This window comes from Lepisma saccharinum, chromosome 3 (assembly GCF_977018435.1).
Source record: "Lepisma saccharinum chromosome 3, izLepSacc3.1, whole genome shotgun sequence".
NCBI classification, from domain to species: Eukaryota; Metazoa; Arthropoda; class Insecta; order Zygentoma; family Lepismatidae; genus Lepisma; species Lepisma saccharinum.
In genome coordinates, this window is record NC_139231.1 from 115,398,435 (window position 1) to 115,421,238 (window position 22,804).

At 38.8% G+C, this 22,804-nt stretch overlaps 1 protein-coding gene and 1 long non-coding RNA gene across 2 annotated transcripts in view; both read right to left on the bottom strand.

Annotated features, from left to right (window-relative positions):
- The window catches only part of Trpgamma (Transient receptor potential cation channel gamma), a 449,908-nt gene extending 428,297 nt beyond the window's left edge, over positions 1-21,611 (bottom strand). Inside the window, exon 1 of the mRNA XM_083119232.1 lies at positions 21,498-21,611. Within this exon, the coding sequence (XP_082975358.1) occupies positions 21,498-21,539 (42 nt within the window). The 5' untranslated portion in view covers positions 21,540-21,611. The remainder of the gene's footprint in view (positions 1-21,497) is intronic.
- Positions 21,606-22,804, bottom strand: part of LOC145985338 (uncharacterized) — a 637,838-nt gene continuing 636,639 nt past the window's right edge. Inside the window, exon 3 of the long non-coding RNA XR_014441418.1 lies at positions 21,606-21,673. This is a non-coding gene — a long non-coding RNA (uncharacterized LOC145985338). The remainder of the gene's footprint in view (positions 21,674-22,804) is intronic.

Below are 22,804 nucleotides of genomic sequence, written 5' to 3' on the forward strand. Positions count from 1 at the left end.
AGTATTTGGAAAAAAAGCTGAAGTTTCTTGTCAAACGGGGTATGGTTCAAATGACTCCTTTTCGCTCTCCTGTTCCTACTTTAAACAAACAACAAAATACTTCGTAACTAAACGATTGCTTGTTCAAAACACGGAATGTTTACACAATTTACAAAATATGACAAAACGCCAATAGACATGTTCATCATTTTCCCCTTTCAGCGTTTTTCGATTTTTTCTGAATTCGTTTCCTCATGAAAATTGCCATGAGGAAATAATAGATATGACATTAAGTGTGAATTCGTTTCTTCAAACTGGTAGCAAATTTTAACATGAGCTACCTGGAGAAGAGGTAGCGTGCTTGATTCTTACGAAGGAGGTCGTAGGTTCGATTCTCCACCTAGGCAGGATTTCTTTCATGAGTATATCGTTGGGTGTAATTTTATCCACCGTGCTAAGAAGTTAACATTGGTCTCTGTATTTCACGAGAGGAAAGGAAATAGTAAGAGAAAGCTATTTCGATGATAGGAGGAAGTCACATGCCACGTGGAATGCACAGAATCAAGTTACATAGAGCTAAGTCTGTAATGGTGGTTTCGAATATTGCAAAGTTAGTGCGGAAAGTTTGTTATATCTGATACTCGTACTTTCTGTTCAAAGAAGACAAACATTTTAGATACAAAGCAGTGAGGAATTAACGATCATTATGAAGTTTTGAATTTTTTGTTTGTCACTCACTATATAAATAGTAGTTTCTTATCGAATCGGCCTCCGTCGTAATAACAATATACCTATGTTAATTAGCGATTTACTATTATTTTTAGACGCATGGTAAGATGGAGGTAATGAGATTGACAACAGTCATTATGAAGGAACGGACATAAAATTACAAATCTTATCAATTTGAACCCATTAAACGCTCTCCTACGTTACAGTACTGCACTACATCCCTACTCAACATAACTGTATATCTTTTTATAGTATATCGAAATCAAATAATTAATAGTTTAGGTGTCAGTGAAGAACAAACAATACATAACTTAAATAACATTACATTTTGCATCCTGAATACATGTATGTGATTTGTGAATTAATCATGATGTGTGTGTTAACACAACATATGAACAATAACTAAAAAAAAAAGTTTTAACTTTAAATCCTGGAAATCTCCAACTTCTAAGTTGAAATATGCGCAGAAGGGACGACCCTCAAGTGTGCATCGGATTCATTTTTTTAAATATCCTAATATCAACGGTATCTGTTCAGCAAACAAAAAAAAGAAAAAAAAAGAGGAGAGGGTGGGATTTGAACCCGCGACCTTTCACGCTTGATGAAAAGTGTGGATAGCAGCGCTTAACCAACTGCTCTATTTTTTTTTAAAGTAAATACCCCCTACACGGAGGTATCCCCCACCATTCACTCTTTTTCTCACTTTTACACTTTTCAATTCTTACATTTTCTTTGTTTCTTATCAACTGGACGAACACAAATACCCATGCCTTACCCGGGACTCGAACCCAGAACCCCTGGCATTGTAGCGCGCTCTGCTAACCACTTTTTTTTTAATTTTTTTTTTTAAAGGAAATACCCCCTACACGGAGGTATCCCCCACCATTCACTACTTTTCTCACTTTTACACTTTTCAATTCTTACATTTTTCTTTGCGTCTTATCAACTGGACGAACACAAATACCCATGCCTTACCCGGGACTCGAACCCGGAACCCCTGGCGTTGTAGCGCGCTCTGCTAACCACTTTTTTTTTTTTTATTGTCTCATTCTGATATACATGTTATGGAATTACATTGTTTTTACATAAGTGTATTACTGCTATTACAATTTATATTTCTATCTGGTTAACCTTTACATTTTTGTTTGACCTAAATTAAGTATAAAGCACTAATAAGAAATTTGCATACCATTTCTTCCTTGCTTGGAGAGGATTTTTTTCATATTGTTCTTGCAAGAAGATACTGAATTGTTTCTGAAAACTGCTCTCGTCATTGTGAAATATATATAATAAGTATTCTGTTATCAACCATTGTACTGCTCGTTGTTTTGTTGGTGGAAAAAAATTGAAATCAGGAAAAACTATATCTGTATCCGTAAACTTTGTTAATGAGGTGCGGCATATACGACTGAGCATTGTTCGCAATTTGTTCCATGCCGTGGAGGAGTTTCGACACTTCTTTAGCCTGTGGGCTAAAGAGTCAGGCACGTTGCATGATATACAGTTAGGAGAGTCACTGATTCCATATTGGTATGTCCTATCTCTTGTCACTATAACACGATGAACCACTTTGTACCATATTGATTGGCCCGCTTTTGAAAGGTGTTTGGCGGAGACATTTTCCCATATTTGTGACCAATTATGTGTATTGAAATCCCTGACTATTCGTGGTACGGCGTGCTTGAAACTATTGATTTCTCTATATAACTTTTTAACAGATGGTATAATTGTCTCATGTCGTAATAACTGGTAGCATACCTGTAAAGCGATGTCCTTATAAAACAAAAACCTTTTGGGGATACTTTGGATATCGATGGGAGCTTCTAATTGAATGTTTCGTATTATCGTCTGTATACATTCTTGGGTCGTTGACTCGTGCAGTGAGAAAGCTGTTTGAAGGCCAGTCTGTACAAACAATGATCTTGCCTGTGTGTTCACGTGTATTAGTCCCAACCCACCTGTCTTCTCTGATAACGTGACCTCATTTATTGCCACCCGGAAAATTGTATCGTGCCACAAAAAGCAGCCAACAGCTTTGTTGACCTTGGCTAAGTGCTGTGGTTTGAAAGGCAGGACTTTTGCTACATACCAAAGTTTAGAGAGAGCAAAAACGTTAATAAATCTGACTCGAGCTTTTAAACTCAGAGAGCGCATCTTGTTCGCTCTGAGGACGTAGATTGCCCTTTCGCACGTAAGTTTATTATTGGCATCGATCGTTTCATCGATATTTGCATAGAAGTTTATACCTAAAACTTTTATTTTCTTGTCTACAGGGATCTCCGTATTGTTTGTGAAAGGATTCTCCTTGCCAAGGGGCATCAGGAATGACTTTCGATTGTTTAGTTTTGCTCCTGATGTGAGCTCGAAAGTATGTATTTGGCTTTTAACACTGTACAGATCTCTTTCATCCTTGCGAAAAATCGTGACGTCGTCCATGAAACTGCCAACTTGTATTGTGGTGGAAGCCATAGAAATACCCTGTAAATGATGCTGGATACTAAACAAAAAGGGGGCTATTGTGAGGACGTACAATGTGCTACTCAAGGGACTACCTTGTAGTACACCCCGTCGCATTTTAAAACTTGTTGTCAAGAAACCATTTATTTTGAGTTTTAGCAGCATATGATTATATAATGTTTTTATCCAATTAAGAAAAGTGTCTCCGAAGCCATATGCTTCTAAGACTTTGTACAGATATTCGTGACTCACTCTGTCATAAGCTTGGGAAACGTCTAAAGATAGAATTGCCTCTGATGCATTCTTATTTTGTTTGGTAATAATTACGTCTCGTATCGTTTGCAGCAAGTGATGTATACTTTGAGACGTATTACAAGCGAACTGTAAATTCCCAATAAGTTTAACCATATATTTTTTTAGACGCTGATTTATGCACCTACTTATAAGTTTGATATCACTACTCAATATGGAAATTGGCCTAAAATCTGTAACGAATTTTGGATTTGCCTTTATGGGAACTAACACAATAACTCCCGTGCTACTGGTCTTCCCTATTGTCCCTGTTGTCAACACTTCGTTGACCCATGCCGTTAATTCGTCTCCTATTAGATCCCAGAAACATTGATAGAATTCTGATGGTAATCCATCTTCGGCTGTAGTTTTATTCCTAGGAGCTTTGAATACTGCATCATGAACCTCCTTTTTACTAAACGGTTGTGTGAGCTCAGTTCTTTCATTTTCCGTCAGTGATGCAGGGAGGTAGTTCAAAAAATTACATTGCGTTTCTGTTGGATTAAAGGCTTGACCTAGAAGATTTTTATAGTATTGCAAAAACATGTCGTGTATACTATGAGGGCTGGTGACAACTTCACCGGAATCTAAAGTTAATTTATGAATAACATGACTCCTGGCGTGTTTATGTTCTTGAAGAATGTGACTTAGTGTGGCTTGCTCGTCTGGGTCTATAGGAAGAATCTTGCTCTTTATTATTGTTGCAGATTTTCGTTTCCTATGTATAGTAATAATTGCGCTTTTATTTCATTTGCATAAGGACGATCGAAATTACCTTGCAATGCTAAACGATGGAGATCTTGCAAGACTGCATACAAAAAATTATATTTGTTTCTTTGATCTCGACTAACCTCTGCACTGAAGAATTTACTGACCTGGCGAAATTTAGGCTTAACTCGAGTTCCCACCACTCGATTAGTGTCTTTTGAACTGGCCGAGAGGCCTTGAGTTCGTTCCACGTTTCCCTGATTAGCTGGACATAACTACCATTGCGTAATAATGTGCTGTTTAAAAGCCAGTATCCGCTACCTTGTCGGGGTTTGATCAAATCTAAATTTATTTTGAGAATTGGAACACTATGGTCACTAAAGCATACTGGAAAATTTTGAACACTAATTATATAGTCCTGAAATCTTGGTGCGACATAAAACCTATCGATCCTAGACGCACTATTGGAGGTGATATGTGTGTAACCTTGACTGTCGCCGTTGGCGTGTATCCAAGCGTCGCGCAGTTGTAACCCCTGAGTTAATTCATAGAGCGCACGTGAGAAGTTGTATCCTGGATTTTGATCTTGTGAACGAATTACGCAGTTAAAATCTCCCACCAGTATAGTGTCTAGTGTGTGGGATGTCAACTCGGGCCCTACAACTGTTGAAAAAAAATCTTCTCTTTCCCGTCTGTTTTGGCTTCCTGACGGAGCATACACATTACAGAGAAACACTGAGCCTAATTTGACACTTATTTGTCTGCCCGTGGGATGGGGCACTACATTACGTAAATCCAAGTGTCGCCTACATGCTATGGCAGTCCCTTGTGCAAAGGGAGTGAAATTGTTGTATACTTTAAACATGTTCAGTACAGAAAAATCGTCTATGGCTACCTCTTGTAAGAGGGCCACATCAATAGACGATTTAATGAGAAAGTCATTGAGAGCAATTATTTTGGTCTTACTTTGCATTTGATTCAAATTTATAGATGCCAAGGTAAATGTTTGCATGATTATAACTGTCCACAAAAAAAACTAAACTTACTTACATTCTTCAACATTACTGATCTCTAATTTCTGCCTATAATGCATTAACTATGCTTTCCACTAAATAAATCTGGGGGTAAGTTTGTTACTCGTCGAAGGTTTCTCTAGTTACATTTCCTGAATTACTGGTTAAACTAACCTTTGAAACATCTTGTTTTGGGGTACCAGGTTCTACTCTAAATTCGTTATGAACTATTGTGGAACTTATTTTCATTATTTTTCTTCTTCTTTCTACGTAGCACCATGGACTCTTCCGCCACTGACCGTAACCTTGATACAGATCTTGACCGTGATTTCCTAGGAGAGGTAACTACGGGGAATTCTGCCTCCGCGAACAAAGCACTTGGGGGTGGGGGCGGGGGTATGTGATGCATCTCCTCTGAAGTGGTCAATGTTGGCTGCTTCATCTCTTCCCTTCCTGTTGGTGCATTCTTCTCACTACCTTCGTGTCTGGTACCTGTCTCCTCGTCGGTGAGTCTGGGGCTATCCGTGTTCCCTCCATTGTTATCTCGTGACGCAGGGACTTCTGCAACTGATGGAGCTGAATCTCTAGGTTTAGTCCGTACGGGTAGCACAGTTGGTTCATATACCATCGGTACATTGTCAGCGGGTATATTAACCGGTCCCCTGCGAGGCTGGTTGACAGTGGAACGACGCTTAGGACACTCAGCCACTACATGACCCTCTCCGGATCACGCGAGGCAGGTACGAACCTGCCCAGGGTATGTTACCCAATAGGAGTCTCCATTCATGATTACATATGAAGGTATGGGTTTACGTAGTATCATTTTAATCAAGACACGTCCAGTTCGAGTAGGGTAAATGTGATCGGCAGAGTATGTCTCGTCTTCGATTTTCAACACTTCCCCATAAGACCTCATGACACGACTTATCACTTCTGCACTTAATTCAGTTGGGACTACATGGATTCTGACAATTACATGTCGCTGGTGGGCCCATTCTACTTCAACCTTATGATCACCATCTACGTCACTATAGATTACCTCAGCACCAAAATCATTTAGTAACCGTTGTCCTACCACTTTTGTCGCAAATTTCACGTACAAACACTTACGAAAGTAATCTATTTCAAAACTGAGCACTTGGTTCGTAGGCACTTGGTAGACATCATGAAACCATCGATGAAAATCCAATGACGTAGGTCGCGTTTTGACATCAATGAAAACAAATTTCAAGGTGTTTTCTCTTTGTGTATTCATCGTGAACTATTTCATCGTATCTTCACTGGCGCACGGTAATTGTAGTCAAGACCTCGCTTGCACTTCAAAGGAAAAAAAAACAACTAACTCAACACTAGCAAACCGTATACGGCCCTAGCTAACTCGGACAGTTCGATCGCTAAGCCTTCTCACGCGACGAGCGGAGCTCGCTACGAACTGATACCTGCACGAGCTGCAGGCAGACTGTTCCACTTCGCCACAGAGGTCGACATCACTTCGCCACGGAGGTCGACGCTCTACGTTAACTTAATGACGTTATTTCCTTAAAAACATGTTGACGTTTAGGAAGACACCCACCTTCCTGTGTTTCTAGCACATTTTCTCGACACGTGTAAAATATATGTTTTTGAGAACTGTTCGATATTATGCAAGGTATTGTAAATAAAATGACGCATAAACTCCTCACAAATTTGCTTCTTTCTGCACAAACTTGATGGCAATTTTCTCCAGGTGGAGAAAAACTCTATTCAGTGTTTCAAACCCCTCAAATTTCAATTCGAGCAAGCAGAATCGTAAATATCCTTCAAGGTTCTTTTTTAAATTTATTATTTCTGTTTGATTGCGTATTATAATAGCGGTTTATAATTTCTAAGTTCCTGGAAAGTCTTAAATTGAAATCCTATCACCGTAGCGTTTTTCGTCTAGTGGAAGGACCTACTCAAAGTTAGCTACTCTCACCTGGAGCAATGTTGCTAAGTTGCTAAGTTTACGATTTCGGGACTTAGAATTCTTTCGGGGCGGTCAAATAAGATGTTGCGAAGTGTACAGTCATGTTCGAAAAATCTGTCGCATGGATTTTTTCTAAGTCCAACGTCTTACGAAATTATGTTGGTAGCTCTGAAACAAGGAAGTGTGAAATATACGATCCTCCAATCAGAGTGATGTTCGATTCGGAGAAGCAGGAGGCGTGACTCACGGTCTTGTCCACAGGGAGTTCAACCAATGCAGCATTTCCAAATATGAGATAACGTCCCCATTGGTTAAATATTGTTTCAATAATGCGAATCGGCAGAAATATTGCGCAAAAGTTTACTTTGTCGTTTTAATGCCTTTAATCGTTTCAAATTAGTATTAAATTGTCCCAATTATAGTTCATGTGCTTAATATAATGTATTCATGTATGTGTTTGACAATCATATATCACTCATTAGAACAATTTTCACATTGTTTTCACTACGTGAGATGACATTTCATTTACACTTACGATAAAATAGTGGTTTGGGTGTAATAACAGTTTTCATTAATTAATTTAGAGATGCATTTTATTCGTTGAGTTAATGATTAGGTTAATTCGTTATTTCTCGCGAAAAGAGGGAACCAGAGCTGAAAGAAAATACACAACTTATATTATTGAGGTCAAGAGTTCGTTTTAACATCACTTTTTGCACACATAGGCTAATCACGACTCGGGATACATTTAAATTGGAATATGCGACCTGACAGGAACTCGGAAAAGGACACACTGATTACAAGACGTTGATACATTACCACTTGGTCTGGCGAACGCCAATAATAATGAGGGGTTGTTGGAGTGGGAGAAGGGTGACGGAAAGTAGAAAATAAATAGTATTTTGGGGGGTATTTAATGTTATATTTATACACATACAAACCTAAGAAAATATTTATTTTGATACATGTGTGTGGGGGGTGGGGAAGGTGGAAAAGAGAGAGAGAGAAATATATTGGGAGAGATGGGACGAAGAGGTGATTGTGGAAAAAGTTTTATTTCACGTTCAGTAATAAAAACAATCAAATCAATGATGATTATCTTATAAATACCATATTTAATGTAAATTTGTTTTAAAAATGGGGGCGGGGAGCTGTTTGTTTTACGTTCAGTGCAGGATAACAAGTGGAGACACATAGTGGTTCGTATCTCACTTTAAACTGTAGGTTCAGGCCCCATTAGCCTATCTATGTTTAACGTAGATTTAAAATTCAGTAGAAAATAACGTCGATCTAGTATTTTGGATTTTAGATGCGTTGAGATCACTAAAATTTCCAATTCTTATAATAAGAAACCTGTCATCATATTACCATTTTGAAAGAGAGAGAGTTAATTGTATAATCTTTCGTTGTTAGTTTCAAAGAAGACTAATTCAAATAGTAACAATGGGAACGAATAAATCTTACGAAAAGTTTTTGCCAGCATCCGGATTTGAACCCACGACCATTAGAGTGACAACCCAGTGGGATAACCACTACCCTACGAGTTCGATTATGAGTTAAGACCAATTCGTTCAATATGCATTAGAAATATAATCCCCACCCGCCTCTTTATAAACAACACACCCAAACGCTCCTTTGTAGCAAATGAAATAAAGGTGGTATGAATGTCACAAAACATTTAAGCAAAATCTACTATATTTACGACTCAATCGTTTTACATGGAGAGGCTACAGGTTCGGTAATTGAGGTTGTGGTTTGACTGTAATTGTAGGATACCCCATAGCCATCGATAAGCCAAGGCTCTAGTGTACACTAGATTGGTTCATTTGTAGTTACGTGCTCAGGAATTTGTAAAGAGGTATGTGGATATAAAAATGTGTTAATGCTTATTTTTTAAACAGTGAACTCATAATTTAATATCTCTCTGTCCATCTCATTATCCTACTTAGGAACTGATTAGTATTGCAGGAGTCATACTGATAAGAAATATCACGTGGCAATGACGAGAAATTAGATTTACGGAAGGAATAGTTTTCATATTTTAAAACCTCGAAGGGCCTTGGGCTATCTCCCGACTGTCAGTCTCCCTTCCACAATCCTACCTAGAGGTGTGCAGATCTTCAACTGGCAACGAGGTGACGTTGGTCAGCACGTCGAACCCTCAGCCGTTATATAAGATATCTGAAACCAGGTTACACCAGTCACTCGTAGCTCCCCAATTTCCTCACGATGGTGGGTTGCCACCGGTCCTATACACATAACAGGCCGAGAACCCAGGACGACTCGAATCCATGCCGTCCCGCTGCAGTCGGAGTCCAAAGCACAGAGTCTTAGACCGCACCGTTACGGAGGAGGACAGTTTTCATATTTTGTTTCTTATAAATGTCGACAATTATTAGTTGAATAGCCTGTTCTATAAGAGATTCGAACCTTTGATCTTCAGTCAAGTAGGCCGCTATTTTTAACAATTTCCCATTTTCTCACTCAATAACCTTCGTTGAACGTTTGTCTTAAGAGTCGTTAGCAATCTTGTAAACCTTATTAACCTATCTGCTGTCTATCACAAATTTATTTTACAACCTGGAGTAGATTTTGAGGTCTGCAATTTAGAACTTGACTTTCGTGGTAAGTAATTCTCTACCGTCTACTATAATAAATAAATCAAAGTCTACATATCTCATATTTTGTAAATGCGAAATGTCATTGTTAAATGTTACAAACTATTTCTTATTCCACCGTTAGTTCCAGATTTAGCCACAGCATTCTGGAAACCAGCGTGAAACGTGTTTCCCACACTTCCAAGGTCAGGTGAACCCTTATCAGTTGTATTGGATGCCTGTGAACATGTTACTTCATACGTCATGGTACTGTGGTGGATTTCTTCCCCTTCCCCTTTTACCTTGAACGGAAGTAATCCCCGACTAGGCACGACGAATCAATCACAGAAAAGCCGACTGTCTAGTAAATCGCATGCCATGTATTATTTCGAGCTCCTAGGTTTTGGAAAGTGAAATAAAAAAAAGTATGCAACATTAATTCATAATGGTTGACTTCTTTGGGTATTATTTCATGACTCTTTTCTACTTACTCCAATGAAACTTTTGTCTACTGTTTTCAGTAGATCAATAGGTGTTTTGAAACATCTACTGTGTTCAGATTTTCAAAAAGATATAAATACAAAAAAATAATAAGGAGGTATGAAATTAATATTTACAGCCAAAATATTAAACTTAACATATTATACACTATACTGAATCAATTAATTTCACTTGCAGTTTCTCTACTGTACTGGTTTCAGTAGATCAATAGGTGTTTTGAAACATCTATGTTAAGATTTTTTAAATTTGAATTACAATTTGTGTGCCTGAAAACTTAGGGTATTTTACACCCGTCACGCTATACGGGGTCCAGCCCCTTATCATGACAAAAATAAAAGCGTGTCTGAAAACTAAAATATCCTTACCTGGGTTAAAAGCTGAGCCTGTAAAGCGACAGACAGTCAGCACAAACGAGGACAACACACACGCAGTCCTACAAAGATTATACTAACAGTAGGTCCAGTCAGCAGAGCCTCGTTAGTCTGCAAAATGCAGTTCAGGGTGTACTATATGCAAGTGAGGTTGGTTTAAATTTTAAATAGATATAAAAACAAATTGTTAGTGAGGAGGAATAAAAAGTTATATTTACAGCTAACATGCTGAGCTAAACACACTACAAGAGTGTAAGGGATGACCTTCCACGAAGTATGTACACCCAATTGTTGCTTCCACGTAGTACACCCTGGACTTCAGTTTGCAGACGAATGAGGTTCTGGCGACTGGCCCCATGGCCAGTATAATTTTCTGTGTTATCCTGTGTTTGGTCCTTGTGGGCGCTGAGTGCCTCTTTACAGCCTCAGCTTTTAACCGAATTCAGAATATTTTAATATTTTAGTTACAACACGACGTTACAGTTATGTTATTTTAGTTCTGGTAAGGGGCTGGACCCCGTATAAAGTGACAGGTGCAAAATAGCCTAAGTGCTGACGCACCCAAAATTTTGAATTCAAATTCAAACACACTACATGCAATATTACATGTAGTACTGAAGAGAATATTTCACTTGTAGTTCCTCAACTGTAATTACACATTAGGCCTACTGAAAGTGTTCAGTAGGAAATCATTGATTTTGAGTAGATTTCCGAGAGACACAGTAGAGTACTACAATTAATAGCAGTAGATTCTGTCTACTGTAAACAGTAGAAATTACGTAGGTTTGTAACGACGATGAGAATGAAACAGAGGTAAAAACAATGATAATGAAATGCAGAAGCGACCTGGAGCAAACAGGAACATAGAATGTCTGGCAGAGAGACGCAAGAGTTGATCAAGCGATTGTAGCGTCAAATTTAGCTTAGAGCTCATAACTGATATTTCTACATGAGCACAACATACAAGTTACATACAATGAGAGAATTGAATTGAGTTTACATCTCACGTGATATGAGTCGAAACTATTGTTGCACATTGAACTGTGAAGTGAATCAATATTCAATTCGATTAACTAGTGAATGGTGATGTGCTGAGATTTTGTAACGAGATGTGCCAAATGGCTGACAGTATAATAACTTATGGACACATTGATTTAATATATTTGAACAATCTTATAACGTGCGATTTTGCATGAAATTTTATTACTTGAATCTACATCACTTCATTGCAAAGGCTACAAGGCATTATATGGGTTGTAAAATTCTGTGTTCGATTCACCGTTCGGTTAACTCTGCGATTTTTATTTCTTATTAAAAAGAAAAATTATTTATTGCATTTTACTTATTACGAAAATTCATATATTATTTGCTTTGCGAAATGTAGAGAATATATTGTTTTTCATGTTTTTTACAAGAATACAACTATGCATGGCGAACAAAAAATAATGTAAAATAAATACTATTCACAAAAGGATGTCAATAGTATTTATTTGTTTCTTGATAATTTTCCCTAAAATAAAAATGTATAACTTTCGCTGTACATGACATTTCGTCGAATATGACACATGGATCATTTTTATGCAAATCCTAGTAAAATGATGAGAAATTCAAAAACATATTCTGAAAAATTATTTTCAAAAATAACATTGAAAAATCATTAGAAAGGAGTGTTATTTTTTAAAAAAATATATATAACATTTTTATTTCTTTAAATTATTAATTAAATACAATACTTAGTTGCTATATAAAATAAATAATAATAGGGGTAATCGAACAGAAGTCAAACCTATAATCTTCGGCGTGTAATACTGATCACCGAACCAATTTACCATCATAAAAGAAATCGAAGTTTTTTTTCTCGGAAATTACTGGCTAGTGCACGCTGGAACCTTGCCATACGAATATCTACCCTACCACTACAAGAAGCCACGTCACAACCTCAATTTTCGAACCTGTAGCCTCTCCATGTAAAACGATTGCGTCGTAAATATAGTAGATTTTGCTTAAATGTTTTGTGACATTCATACCACCTTTATTTCATTTGCTACAAAGGAGCGTTTGGGTGTGTTGTTTATAAAGAGGCGGGTGGGGATTATATTTCTAATGCATATTAAACGAATTGGTCTTAACTCATAATCATGCCGTAAGGAGGAACGAACTCGTAGGGTAGTGGTTATCGCACTGGGTTGTCACTCTAATGGTCGTAGTTTCAAATCCGCACGCTGTCAAAAAATTTTCGTAAGCTTTATTCGTTCCCATTGTTACTATTTGAATTAGTTTTCTTTGAAACTAACAACGAAAGATTATACAATTAACTCTCTCTCTTTCAAAATGGGAATATGATGACAGGTTTCTTATTATAAGAATTGGAAATTTTAGTGATCTCAACGCATCTAAAATCCAAAATACTAGATCGACGTTATTTTCTACTGAATTCTAAATCCACGTTATACACAGATAGGCTAATGGGGCCTGAACCTACAGTTTAAAGTGAGATACGAACCACTATGTGTCTCCACTTGTTATCCTGCACTGAACGTAAAACAAACAGCTCCCCGCCCCCATTTTTAAAACAAATTTACATTAAATATGGTATTTATAAGATAATCATCATTGATTTGATTGTTTTTATTACTGAACGTGAAATAAAACTTTTTCCACAATCACCTCTTCGTCCCATCTCTCCCAATATATTTCTGTCCCTCTCTTTTCCCCCTTCCCCACCCCCCACACACATGTATCAAAATAAATATTTTCTTAGGTTTGTATGTGTATAAATATAACATTAAATACCCCCCAAAATACTATTTATTTTCTACTTTCCGTCACCCTTCTCCCACTCCAACATCCCCTCATTATTATTGGCGTTCGCCAGACCAAGTGGTAATGTATCAACGTCTTGTAATCAGTGTGTCCTTTTCCGAGTTCCTGTCAGGTCGCATATTCCAATTTAAATGTATCCCGAGTCGTGATTAGCCTATGTGTGCAAAAAGTGATGTTAAAACGAACTCTTGACCTCAATAATATAAGTTGTGTATTTTCTTTCAGCTCTGGTTCCCTCTTTTCGCGAGAAATAACGAATTAACCTAATCATTAACTCAACGAATAAAATGCATCTCTAAATTAATTAATGAAAACTGTTATTACACCCAAACCACTATTTTATCGTAAGTGTAAATGAAATGTCATCTCACGTAGTGAAAACAATGTGAAAATTGTTCTAATGAGTGATATATGATTGTCAAACACATACATGAATACATTATATTAAGCACATGAACTATAATTGGGACAATTTAATACTAATTTGAAACGATTAAAGGCATTAAAACGACAAAGTAAACTTTTGCGCAATATTTCTGCCGATTCGCATTATTGAAACAATATTTAACCAATGGGGACGTTATCTCATATTTGGAAATGCTGCATTGGTTGAACTCCCTGTGGACAAGACCGTGAGTCACGCCTCCTGCTTCTCCGAATCGAACATCACTCTGATTGGAGGATCGTATATTTCACACTTCCTTGTTTCAGAGCTACCAACATAATTTCGTAAGACGTTGGACTTAGAAAAAATCCATGCGACAGATTTTTTGAACATGACTGTACAGTGGGATCCATGAGTATTACAGTACAAATTGCCCATGACTATTTTCATTAAATTTTCTCTTACATCCAAAAATTTGTTTCCCTGCTACGTTTGTCTATTGTTTTCCATTCTTTTATTCTTATACCATCTATTGTTGTAGGTATCGCCAACATTTACACATCTGCTAAATTTCTTTGAGCTGTTTTTCGAATGGTATCGGTATAAATTTCGTAATATACATAATTAAAATTTTGTGGTCTTTTATAATCACGGAATGTTTTTGTGGACCCGCTGTAGTTTTATGGCTCAAGGAAAATGGCGGTCTAGTTTTGCTATCTACTGCATGGTAAGACTATCGTACGCAACTTGCCTCTCACATAGAGGCAAATTAAGTGGGGCAGTCATAAGACACAGGAAGAGAGAGGAAGAAGGAAAAAGGGAAAAGAGAGAAAGTTGGAAAGAGAATGTGAAAAGTTTAGCAAGAGTGATGGTGTGAGTATCGTAACAGCCACGACCATCCGATCCGATCTGACCAGATATTTCATCCACCTCTAAAAACCTCTGACGACTCGACTGTCCTCTGTGACTTCTTGCACAGACAAAGAAAAAACGTTTCCAAGAAGGAACTAGACGTAGAGACATAAAAGATGGCAGTACACGCACGGAACAAAAGAAAGGCGTCCAATATCCAGAGGCAGGTAAAGCAATCAAAAGAGTGTAACGAGGCCATTCAACAACTAATTGTCGCGCCTAGGGGTTGAGACTGGTGTATTTTATGACCTTGTTGTTTATCGTGTGTGTTTCACCAGTGGCTGCATTGTTGAATCCCGATAAACTGGATTTTAGACAACGGGCAACGCCCTTCTTTGATTTGACATGGCCATGCTAGTCCTCATCTTCCATTTCATTGACGTTCTTTTGGACTGAAAAGAGGGGAACTTTGGGTAAGGTATTCAAAGAGCAACCTCTCGACCGCATATCACAGTGAGATCCTATTTGACCCAATAAGAGTTTCAAGAATTAAATGAAAACTCAAAATAAGCTGTTGACAACTTCTGTACCAGCAGACACAAAAATCCATCGCTTAATAACATATTGGATGTAAGAGGGAAAAAAAATGAAAATAGCCATGGACAATTAGCCGAGCAATACTAGTGGATCCCACTGTACACCCTGGAAACTGTGTCTTCCTTGCTCTCTCCCTCTCTCTAGAAAGAGAGAGAGAGATATGTTGTGTGTCTCTTCTCTCTGGCCTCCGCGGCGGAGTGGTTATCACAACGCGCTACGACACCAGGGCTTTCGGGTTCGAATCCCTGCCTGGGCAAGGGTGTTCCTTCATTAATTTCATCACTCATCCTCATCTTGGCGATTAGCCAGAAGTTGCAGAAAAGCGAAGTAAAATGACCAAAATCAATCAATCATAAACAAATCAATATTCTCTCTCTCTCCCCCTAACTTTCTATTTTCTTATCTCTTTTCCCCTCGCTTACATTGTCTCTTTTTTCTCAGAGAGGGAGAGAGAAAACCTTTTATTTCTTCTCACTCCCTTCTGTCCCTTTCTCCGTGAGAGGGAAAGAGTGGTAGAAGAGGGAGAAAGTCTTTCTTCTCTCGCTATCTCTCTCTGTCACGAGTGGAAAAGATGGGTTCAAAAAATACAGTTTAAAATTGGATCCGAACCACTATGTACCTCCACCAACCTTAAAGAAACTAGTATATCCCCATATCCATATCCCACTACTCTAGCAGACGTCTTACGCAACTGGAAGCGCCGTATTGAAGCAAGTATTCAAGCAGATGGTGCGCATATTGAATATGTACTGTAACTATTACATATCAATCATGCGTATGTTTATATGCACGCATTTCTTTTCCAATGTAAGGTGACTTTTGCGTCACCCTGTACATAGACATTGTGGTATCCCTAACTCCTTCTTTAATAAACGGACACCATTTGTTATTTCAAGCCCGGACTTGATCTTCCAAGGTCCTCCACTCTCTTCTTCATCAGGTGTACACGGCACGGACCTAATGAGGCGTTTGTTGAATTTGGTCCACATCTCTTCGTACTTTAATTAGCCTACGTAGCGTCCCTGCATAGATCTTTCCCTGCTGGGTTTGGGGAGGAGGGGCAAGAGAAACAATCTCCTTGGAGACGTGATATCATTACTCCAAGGAAGCTGCTTGGAAGTTTTTCTCCCTCCCGCTTCTCTTTTATGCAGAGAAAACATGCGTGTTGTGCGACAAGAGTTCATATCCACTCCGGCCCTACTCGATCTAACTCCACCACGGCTGTATCTGAAGGGTGGAGGTGGAGGGGGTGGGTGGCGAACACATTTATGTAGGAAAGACATGTGAGGATAGCGAACATATAGAAATGTCGGTCTTGTTTGTCCTTGCGTCAAAAACTTCATTTTTTGCCACCTGATTCAGACAATCTCCGTGGCGGAATGGTTAGCACTTCTCACTTGGGTTGAGAGGTTAAAAAACTGAAAGGCGTCATATTTTTCATGGGACCACCTCCTGTTTCTTCTGTCAGGATTACAACGCCACACACACAAATCAGAAGTTCCCCTCTACACGAACGCGACTGACGAAGACTTCTGCCTCGCCCGCTCCCTCTTTTGCGTCCCTCTTACAACGCTACAGTACCGCTGCTCGCTCTGGAATCCATTGCGTGCATGCAATAGCGCTGTTTCACATGTACAAAGTGTTGACCAAGCTTGCTCTTACATTCTTCAGTACGCTAATGACGAGAATTAGAATCAAGTAATGTAGGTCCAGTCCCGATTAGCCTTACTGTGCATAAAGTGGACTTAAAACACCAAATCAATCAATCCAATCAATCCAAAACGAAGTAATGTAAATAGTGGACGCTCAAGACTGTAAGGAACGGTCACGTGCAAACAGGGTGTCTACAATTTCGTAAAATCAAAATTTCCTGACTTTTCCACGATTTCAAGACTGGTAGACACCCTGTGTAAAGTGTTCAGGGAAACGGGAATTTTTGTGGCTGTAGCTAATAAGGAACATCGCTAACGGAGGACGCCGGAACAGCACAGTAAATAAGGATCATCCAGATCAGGCAAGTGAAGGAGATACTTAAGGAGAAAACGAGAAGTTGATGTACTGGATCAAAATAAGCTCACGACCGCATCTTTTAAGTGGCTCTAGGAAAACCACCGAAGCAGGGGAAAGGTTGAAACGCTGAGTAGATTGTTTGGGGTAAATCAAGTAGAAAAGTCCGAAGACAATGCCAGAAGTTATCGCAAAATTTACAATATTCTAGCACTAAAATGAAACAATGCGATGGTTAATTAACGAAAACGGGACGCATCGTTTTATTTTTTAAATTTGGACATTTTATGATGCAAAAAGATAGACGGTGGTTATGGACTACAGTTGCATGCACCATAAATATTAGGATGACTAAAATGAGAGTAACCTGTCTTCCCTTAAGTCAAATGGTTCCATTCAGTGACTTGGTAATTGGAGCAGTAGCGGATTCTGCCTATTCGCACATTCGCAATTGCACACCCAAATAAATCTGTAATGCAAATCATTATTATTATACTTATTTATTGAACTCTATCTCCTTCGAAACATCAAGTGTTCCCACGCCGCTCCACCAAGAGAGATGGTGGAGAAGTCTGCGAACCGTGATATCAACCCGCGTAGACCAGGTCGCGATCGGGGCTGGAACACAATGGTATTTTCGCTCGCTATGACGCTGTTGCAGCAGTCGCGTAGAGGACGCTGATTGGGTGTTTTGGCTTGAGCGCCGTGTGAGGGAAGGTTGCATCATTTAGGAAGACTGTGAACTGTGTGCGAGGGAATGTAGTGTTGCAAACCCATTCCATTGGAGATCGTGTGACGCAGTTGATGCAACCCATACATCATCGCAAATTGAGGGAATATGTTTATGAAAGGGAAATTTCGATGGTATATTGTCCCGAGCATAACAGGGGAAGTAAAGGAGGAGGGCAACTGAAACCAAAACGGGTGTTTTAAGCATGCCTTTGCTTAGTGCATCTTGGTCAAAATAAACGGCCTCTGTAGCGCAGGAGGGAGCGTACATCAAATAGTCAGCTGTTTTGCATTGTGTGGCTGTTACTGCGTTACACAATTATTTAACGCTGTCAAAAGGTCGTTCCTGTTTCAGTGCAAAGTGGTTGATTTCATGATGAATAGGGAAACTGTACATAGCGAAAGCAGAGTTAACGTTATTGAATTTTTGGAGGGAAGTTAGCTACAAAGCCTGCAGCAACTGCAGTAATATATGGATACAGCAGAAGAGAAGGAAAATTCTGAAGTACGATTACGAAGCAGGGCAGTGTGAACTTAGTGAGTACTGTTATTTGCTTTAACATTTATTATTCTCTTGATTTCGCTTGATTTGCTTGGTTTGATCAGTCTGTCATTAGACATAGACAACAGCTAGATAGATTACAACTGATTTCCTCCATGTGGTAGTTGGATCTGCTTCTTTGGTGTACGCCAATGTTATTATTCTCCTTGTTCATTAATATCAGTAGAGCAGAGGAGAAAGTTTTTACGAAATATTTTGCAAATCGACAATAGTATTGATATTGTAAATCGGTATTTCTATGTTTTGAGTGATTTTGTCAGGTTATCGAATGCTGAATTACATAATGCACAATAACATCGCTCTTCTCGTGATTGGCTGGAAAATTTCCGAAATATTTGAAATTTGTAAAAAAAATCGTGTTAAAAAATCATGAAATACGTATAACTATCATAGCCCCATTTTCAGTGAAAGGTGATCAAAACTTGGGTTGCCAATACATTAAGCTTCATTATGTAGGCAAAAACGGGTGTGAGTATTTCACAGGGGTGGTATAATACTTCTGGACGATAGACTGAAGTGCACACCCATAGAGCCAGACCACGAGCCGCCACTGAATCGGAGTGAATGATGCAATAACCCGTACGGTAGCATTCTGCGATGCTCGTTGAACAAAATCTGTATCGCAATGGACGTTCTATAGTCTGAGGGGGGTAATCCTGTTGCAGGACGAGGCTAGACCACATACAGCTAAAGTGACTATGCAAAACCCTCCTACAGTTCCGCCATGTGCATTTGTGAGGAAGCTGAAAGGTCACAGATTTGCTTCGGATGATGGTGTACAGGTGGCAGTCACAGAAATTCTAAACCAGCTACAAAGGGACTTTTATGGACTTTTTTACGCCTAGGCAGTTTCAGCCCATAATCATCTATTTCTTTTCCATGTATCACTGGGTCATTCCATGTCAAATCAACCAATAAAATAATATTTTTGAACCTTTAGGATTCAGATTTTTAAGATTTTTTGTTTATTCATTGCACCTATCAAGAGGACAAAAACTGCCAAATATCAGATTCTTTGGGTTCTTAGTTTTTGAGTTATTGACTTTCAAAAAAGCAAAAATCCCAAAAATTTACGACATTTTGAAATCTTTAAATAGCTGTAGATCAAAAACCATTTGATCTAGAGAGCTCACATTGGTGTCATTCTCTTCTGCTTTAAAGAGCTTTAATTTGAAATGATACATGACTGTGCTGTTTGAATTTTGTAATTTTCAGAAACCTGAAAAACCTTTTTTAAAAAATCTCAAAAACACCCCTCTTAATTTTTTTTTTAAAAATATATGTTTTGAAGACATCAATTGACTATTTGGGTGCAGAATTTCATAATGGGACGGCAATGGGTTCCTACGGAAATTGTTGTCTCTTGTATTGTAATGTGTGTGAAATTTACTAAATTTATAATGTCCATGTTAAAACCATAACTATAAGGTGAGTGTTTGATGTTAAAGTCTTCATATTAGTCTATTTTATAACTTTTACTCTACAAATAATATGAAAATACCTAAAATTTATCACTTTTAATATCAGGTAAGCAAATTGAAAAATGTACTAGCAATTTTATTGTAAACTTCATGGAGATTTATGCACAACGAAAATTTGTATTTCAGAACTCAAAATGGTTCCTTAGTAACACGCCACAAAGGTGTCGTGACGATGGAGCAGTATGCGCCTGCGCAGTAGCTTGCACAACATGACCGCTGCACTGTTGACTTGCACAGTAGAAGAGCAACGAAGTGTTATTCGTTTTTTGTGGTCAGAGGGAGTGAAACCTTCTGAAATCTACAGCAGAATGAAGGTTCAGTACGGAGACAATTATTTAAGTCAGCGGAGAGTGTACTAAGTCAAAGGATTCGCTGGTCGATCTGCTATTTCACTGCCTCAGTTGCCACGCAAACTGGCCTCCCACTCTGGTGTTCATCACTGATATTTCACCTTCCGTCCTTAAATCATTCCACCCGTTCATACACTTTCCCCTGATTTAAACAATTGTCTCCGTACTGAGCCTTCATTTGCTGTAGATTTCAGAAGGTTTCACTCCCTCTGACCACAAAAAACTAATAACAACTCGCGCCCATGCTTTTTAGCTTGATTTTTAGGCCGGCGAGACAGCGTTGCCAAATTTCAGGATTCCGGCCTGGAATAAAGCTGGCCGTGAATGACCGCAATGAGTATACAAAACTACATTTTAGCATGGAGATGATAGTTATGTTCACTTAAGTTTCAATTTCACTGCATCTTTTACTTCACGATCCATATTCGCGGGCCCAATGCCACAAACAAGTGACGGTTATATGTGTAGTGCTTCTAGTATATGCAGGTATTAATTCTGATCTCCATCTAGCGCCGTCCTTGCGAAATATTGGGTTCTCGAGCGGAATTCTCTTCACGCAACACTCGTATTTGCCACGGTACTCTAAGGAAGCAATGACAAACTCAATTTTAATTTCGAGGCTATTAACCATTATATATTATAGCAGAACTTCAAATTGTAATGTATATTGTTCTCACGTGGACTCTTCTTGAGAAATATAAAATACTTCGCTAAAAACGTTACACGTATCATATTAATAACAATATGTATTAACATAAAATACAATGGAAATAGAGGCTAAATTGTACTTTCCTTTAAAATTAGCAAACCAGCTAAGCAAATGCTAGATTACAAAATGTATTTGGCGATCTCTGGTATAATCTAGGGTAAATACAAAATTCAGGAGTTACAAAAATAAAATTGTAAATTGAAAAAAAATGAGAAAAATGTTTTCTTGTGAGAGAAAACAAAACGTCCAATTACTGATACAGGTAGAACAAAAATAATAAAAATACTGAAAAAATATAAAAAGTATTTTCTTTATTTTTCTTCCTCTTGCGGAGAGACACCGCTACCCCAAAAATTCACATTTAATTGGTTATAAAATGCAAAGAAAATAAGAATTACTTGGGGCACTTACCTTCACCTTGCTGTCGACATGTGGTTTCTCCATTAGGCACATGGAGGCGCTGTATTCGCTCTTGGTCTGTGCTTCCACATCCTCATCTCTCGCCCCCTCCCTCCTGGAGGCGAAGGGGTGCGACGACATAGTGTACGGTGACGTCATTTCGCCTTCTTCATCTTCCCCCTCGCTCTCTGGAAAGAAAAGAGGGAGGAAGTTACATTATGCGGAGTAGAGCACACGTGTAAAAATCTCCACGGAAAACCTTCAACCATCAGGACAACGTAATGGTGAACCACAGAATACTGTACGTTTAATAGAAGATCAGTTTAATAGAAGGTCAGTTTAATGTTTATAGTGTGGATTCTAAGCATTGAAAGTGTCTTCACGGAGAGTCCAGTCTTTGACTGATTGATAATAAAGTGGTAATGTCATCCAGTACTGTACTTGGGATGGCCTACAGAGCTTCTTAGCTGACAGATCTTGCCAGAAGCCTCGAATGATTGTGTGGATGTGGTTGTCCCTTTCTTGATTTTATAACGGTCAAATATTGAGTGACAAGTAATTAATCTAATTGCCCGTTAGTAGGAATTAATTGCAATTGGTAATATTAAAATCCGTCGCGAATACAGGTGTCTAACGAACTGTCTTAGCCAGCACTAGCTTGCTCAACCACCGTTTTTCGCCCGAATTCGGATTTACATGCATTCTTATGGGAATAACAAGAAAAATGGACCGAATTGGATGAGATTTCAACCAGCGGAAGAACACATCATGAAAGTACTGATTCCAAGATTTGAGCCTAATCAGAACAGAAATACGGGAGTTATGATTTATTAAAGATTCATCGCTGGATTGAATAGAAGACGGAACCCTACTGAGTTGGCCTCTCTGAACGTGTCGAATACAAAAGAGGAAGAGTTAGCCTAATCTCTGCGCGAGGGGCTGCTACCAGGGGTTAAGGACCGGAGTGAGCATTGACCAGGATAGGAGGACAACGGTCAAAGCACCAGAAACAATAAACAAGCACCTGATCATAGAGGGTAGCGCGCCACTACGTTCAAATCTGGAATAAAAGGGATGATTTGGAATAGCGAGACACAGTTTTGCCACAGTTTTGCCTACAATCGCCACCGGAGTGTGAGCTACGCGCGACCAAGCTGCGAGCCGCAATCAGACTCGTGGTCTGGATTTGTTTTTCCTCGAGTGAGTGTTTCAGAGCCATGGAGTAGAGCAGAATAGAACCAGGGGGTCGTTCTCCCCTTCGCCGTCAACGCATCCGTGCATATACGTGTAGTTATGTGAGAATAACGCCAGACACGTCC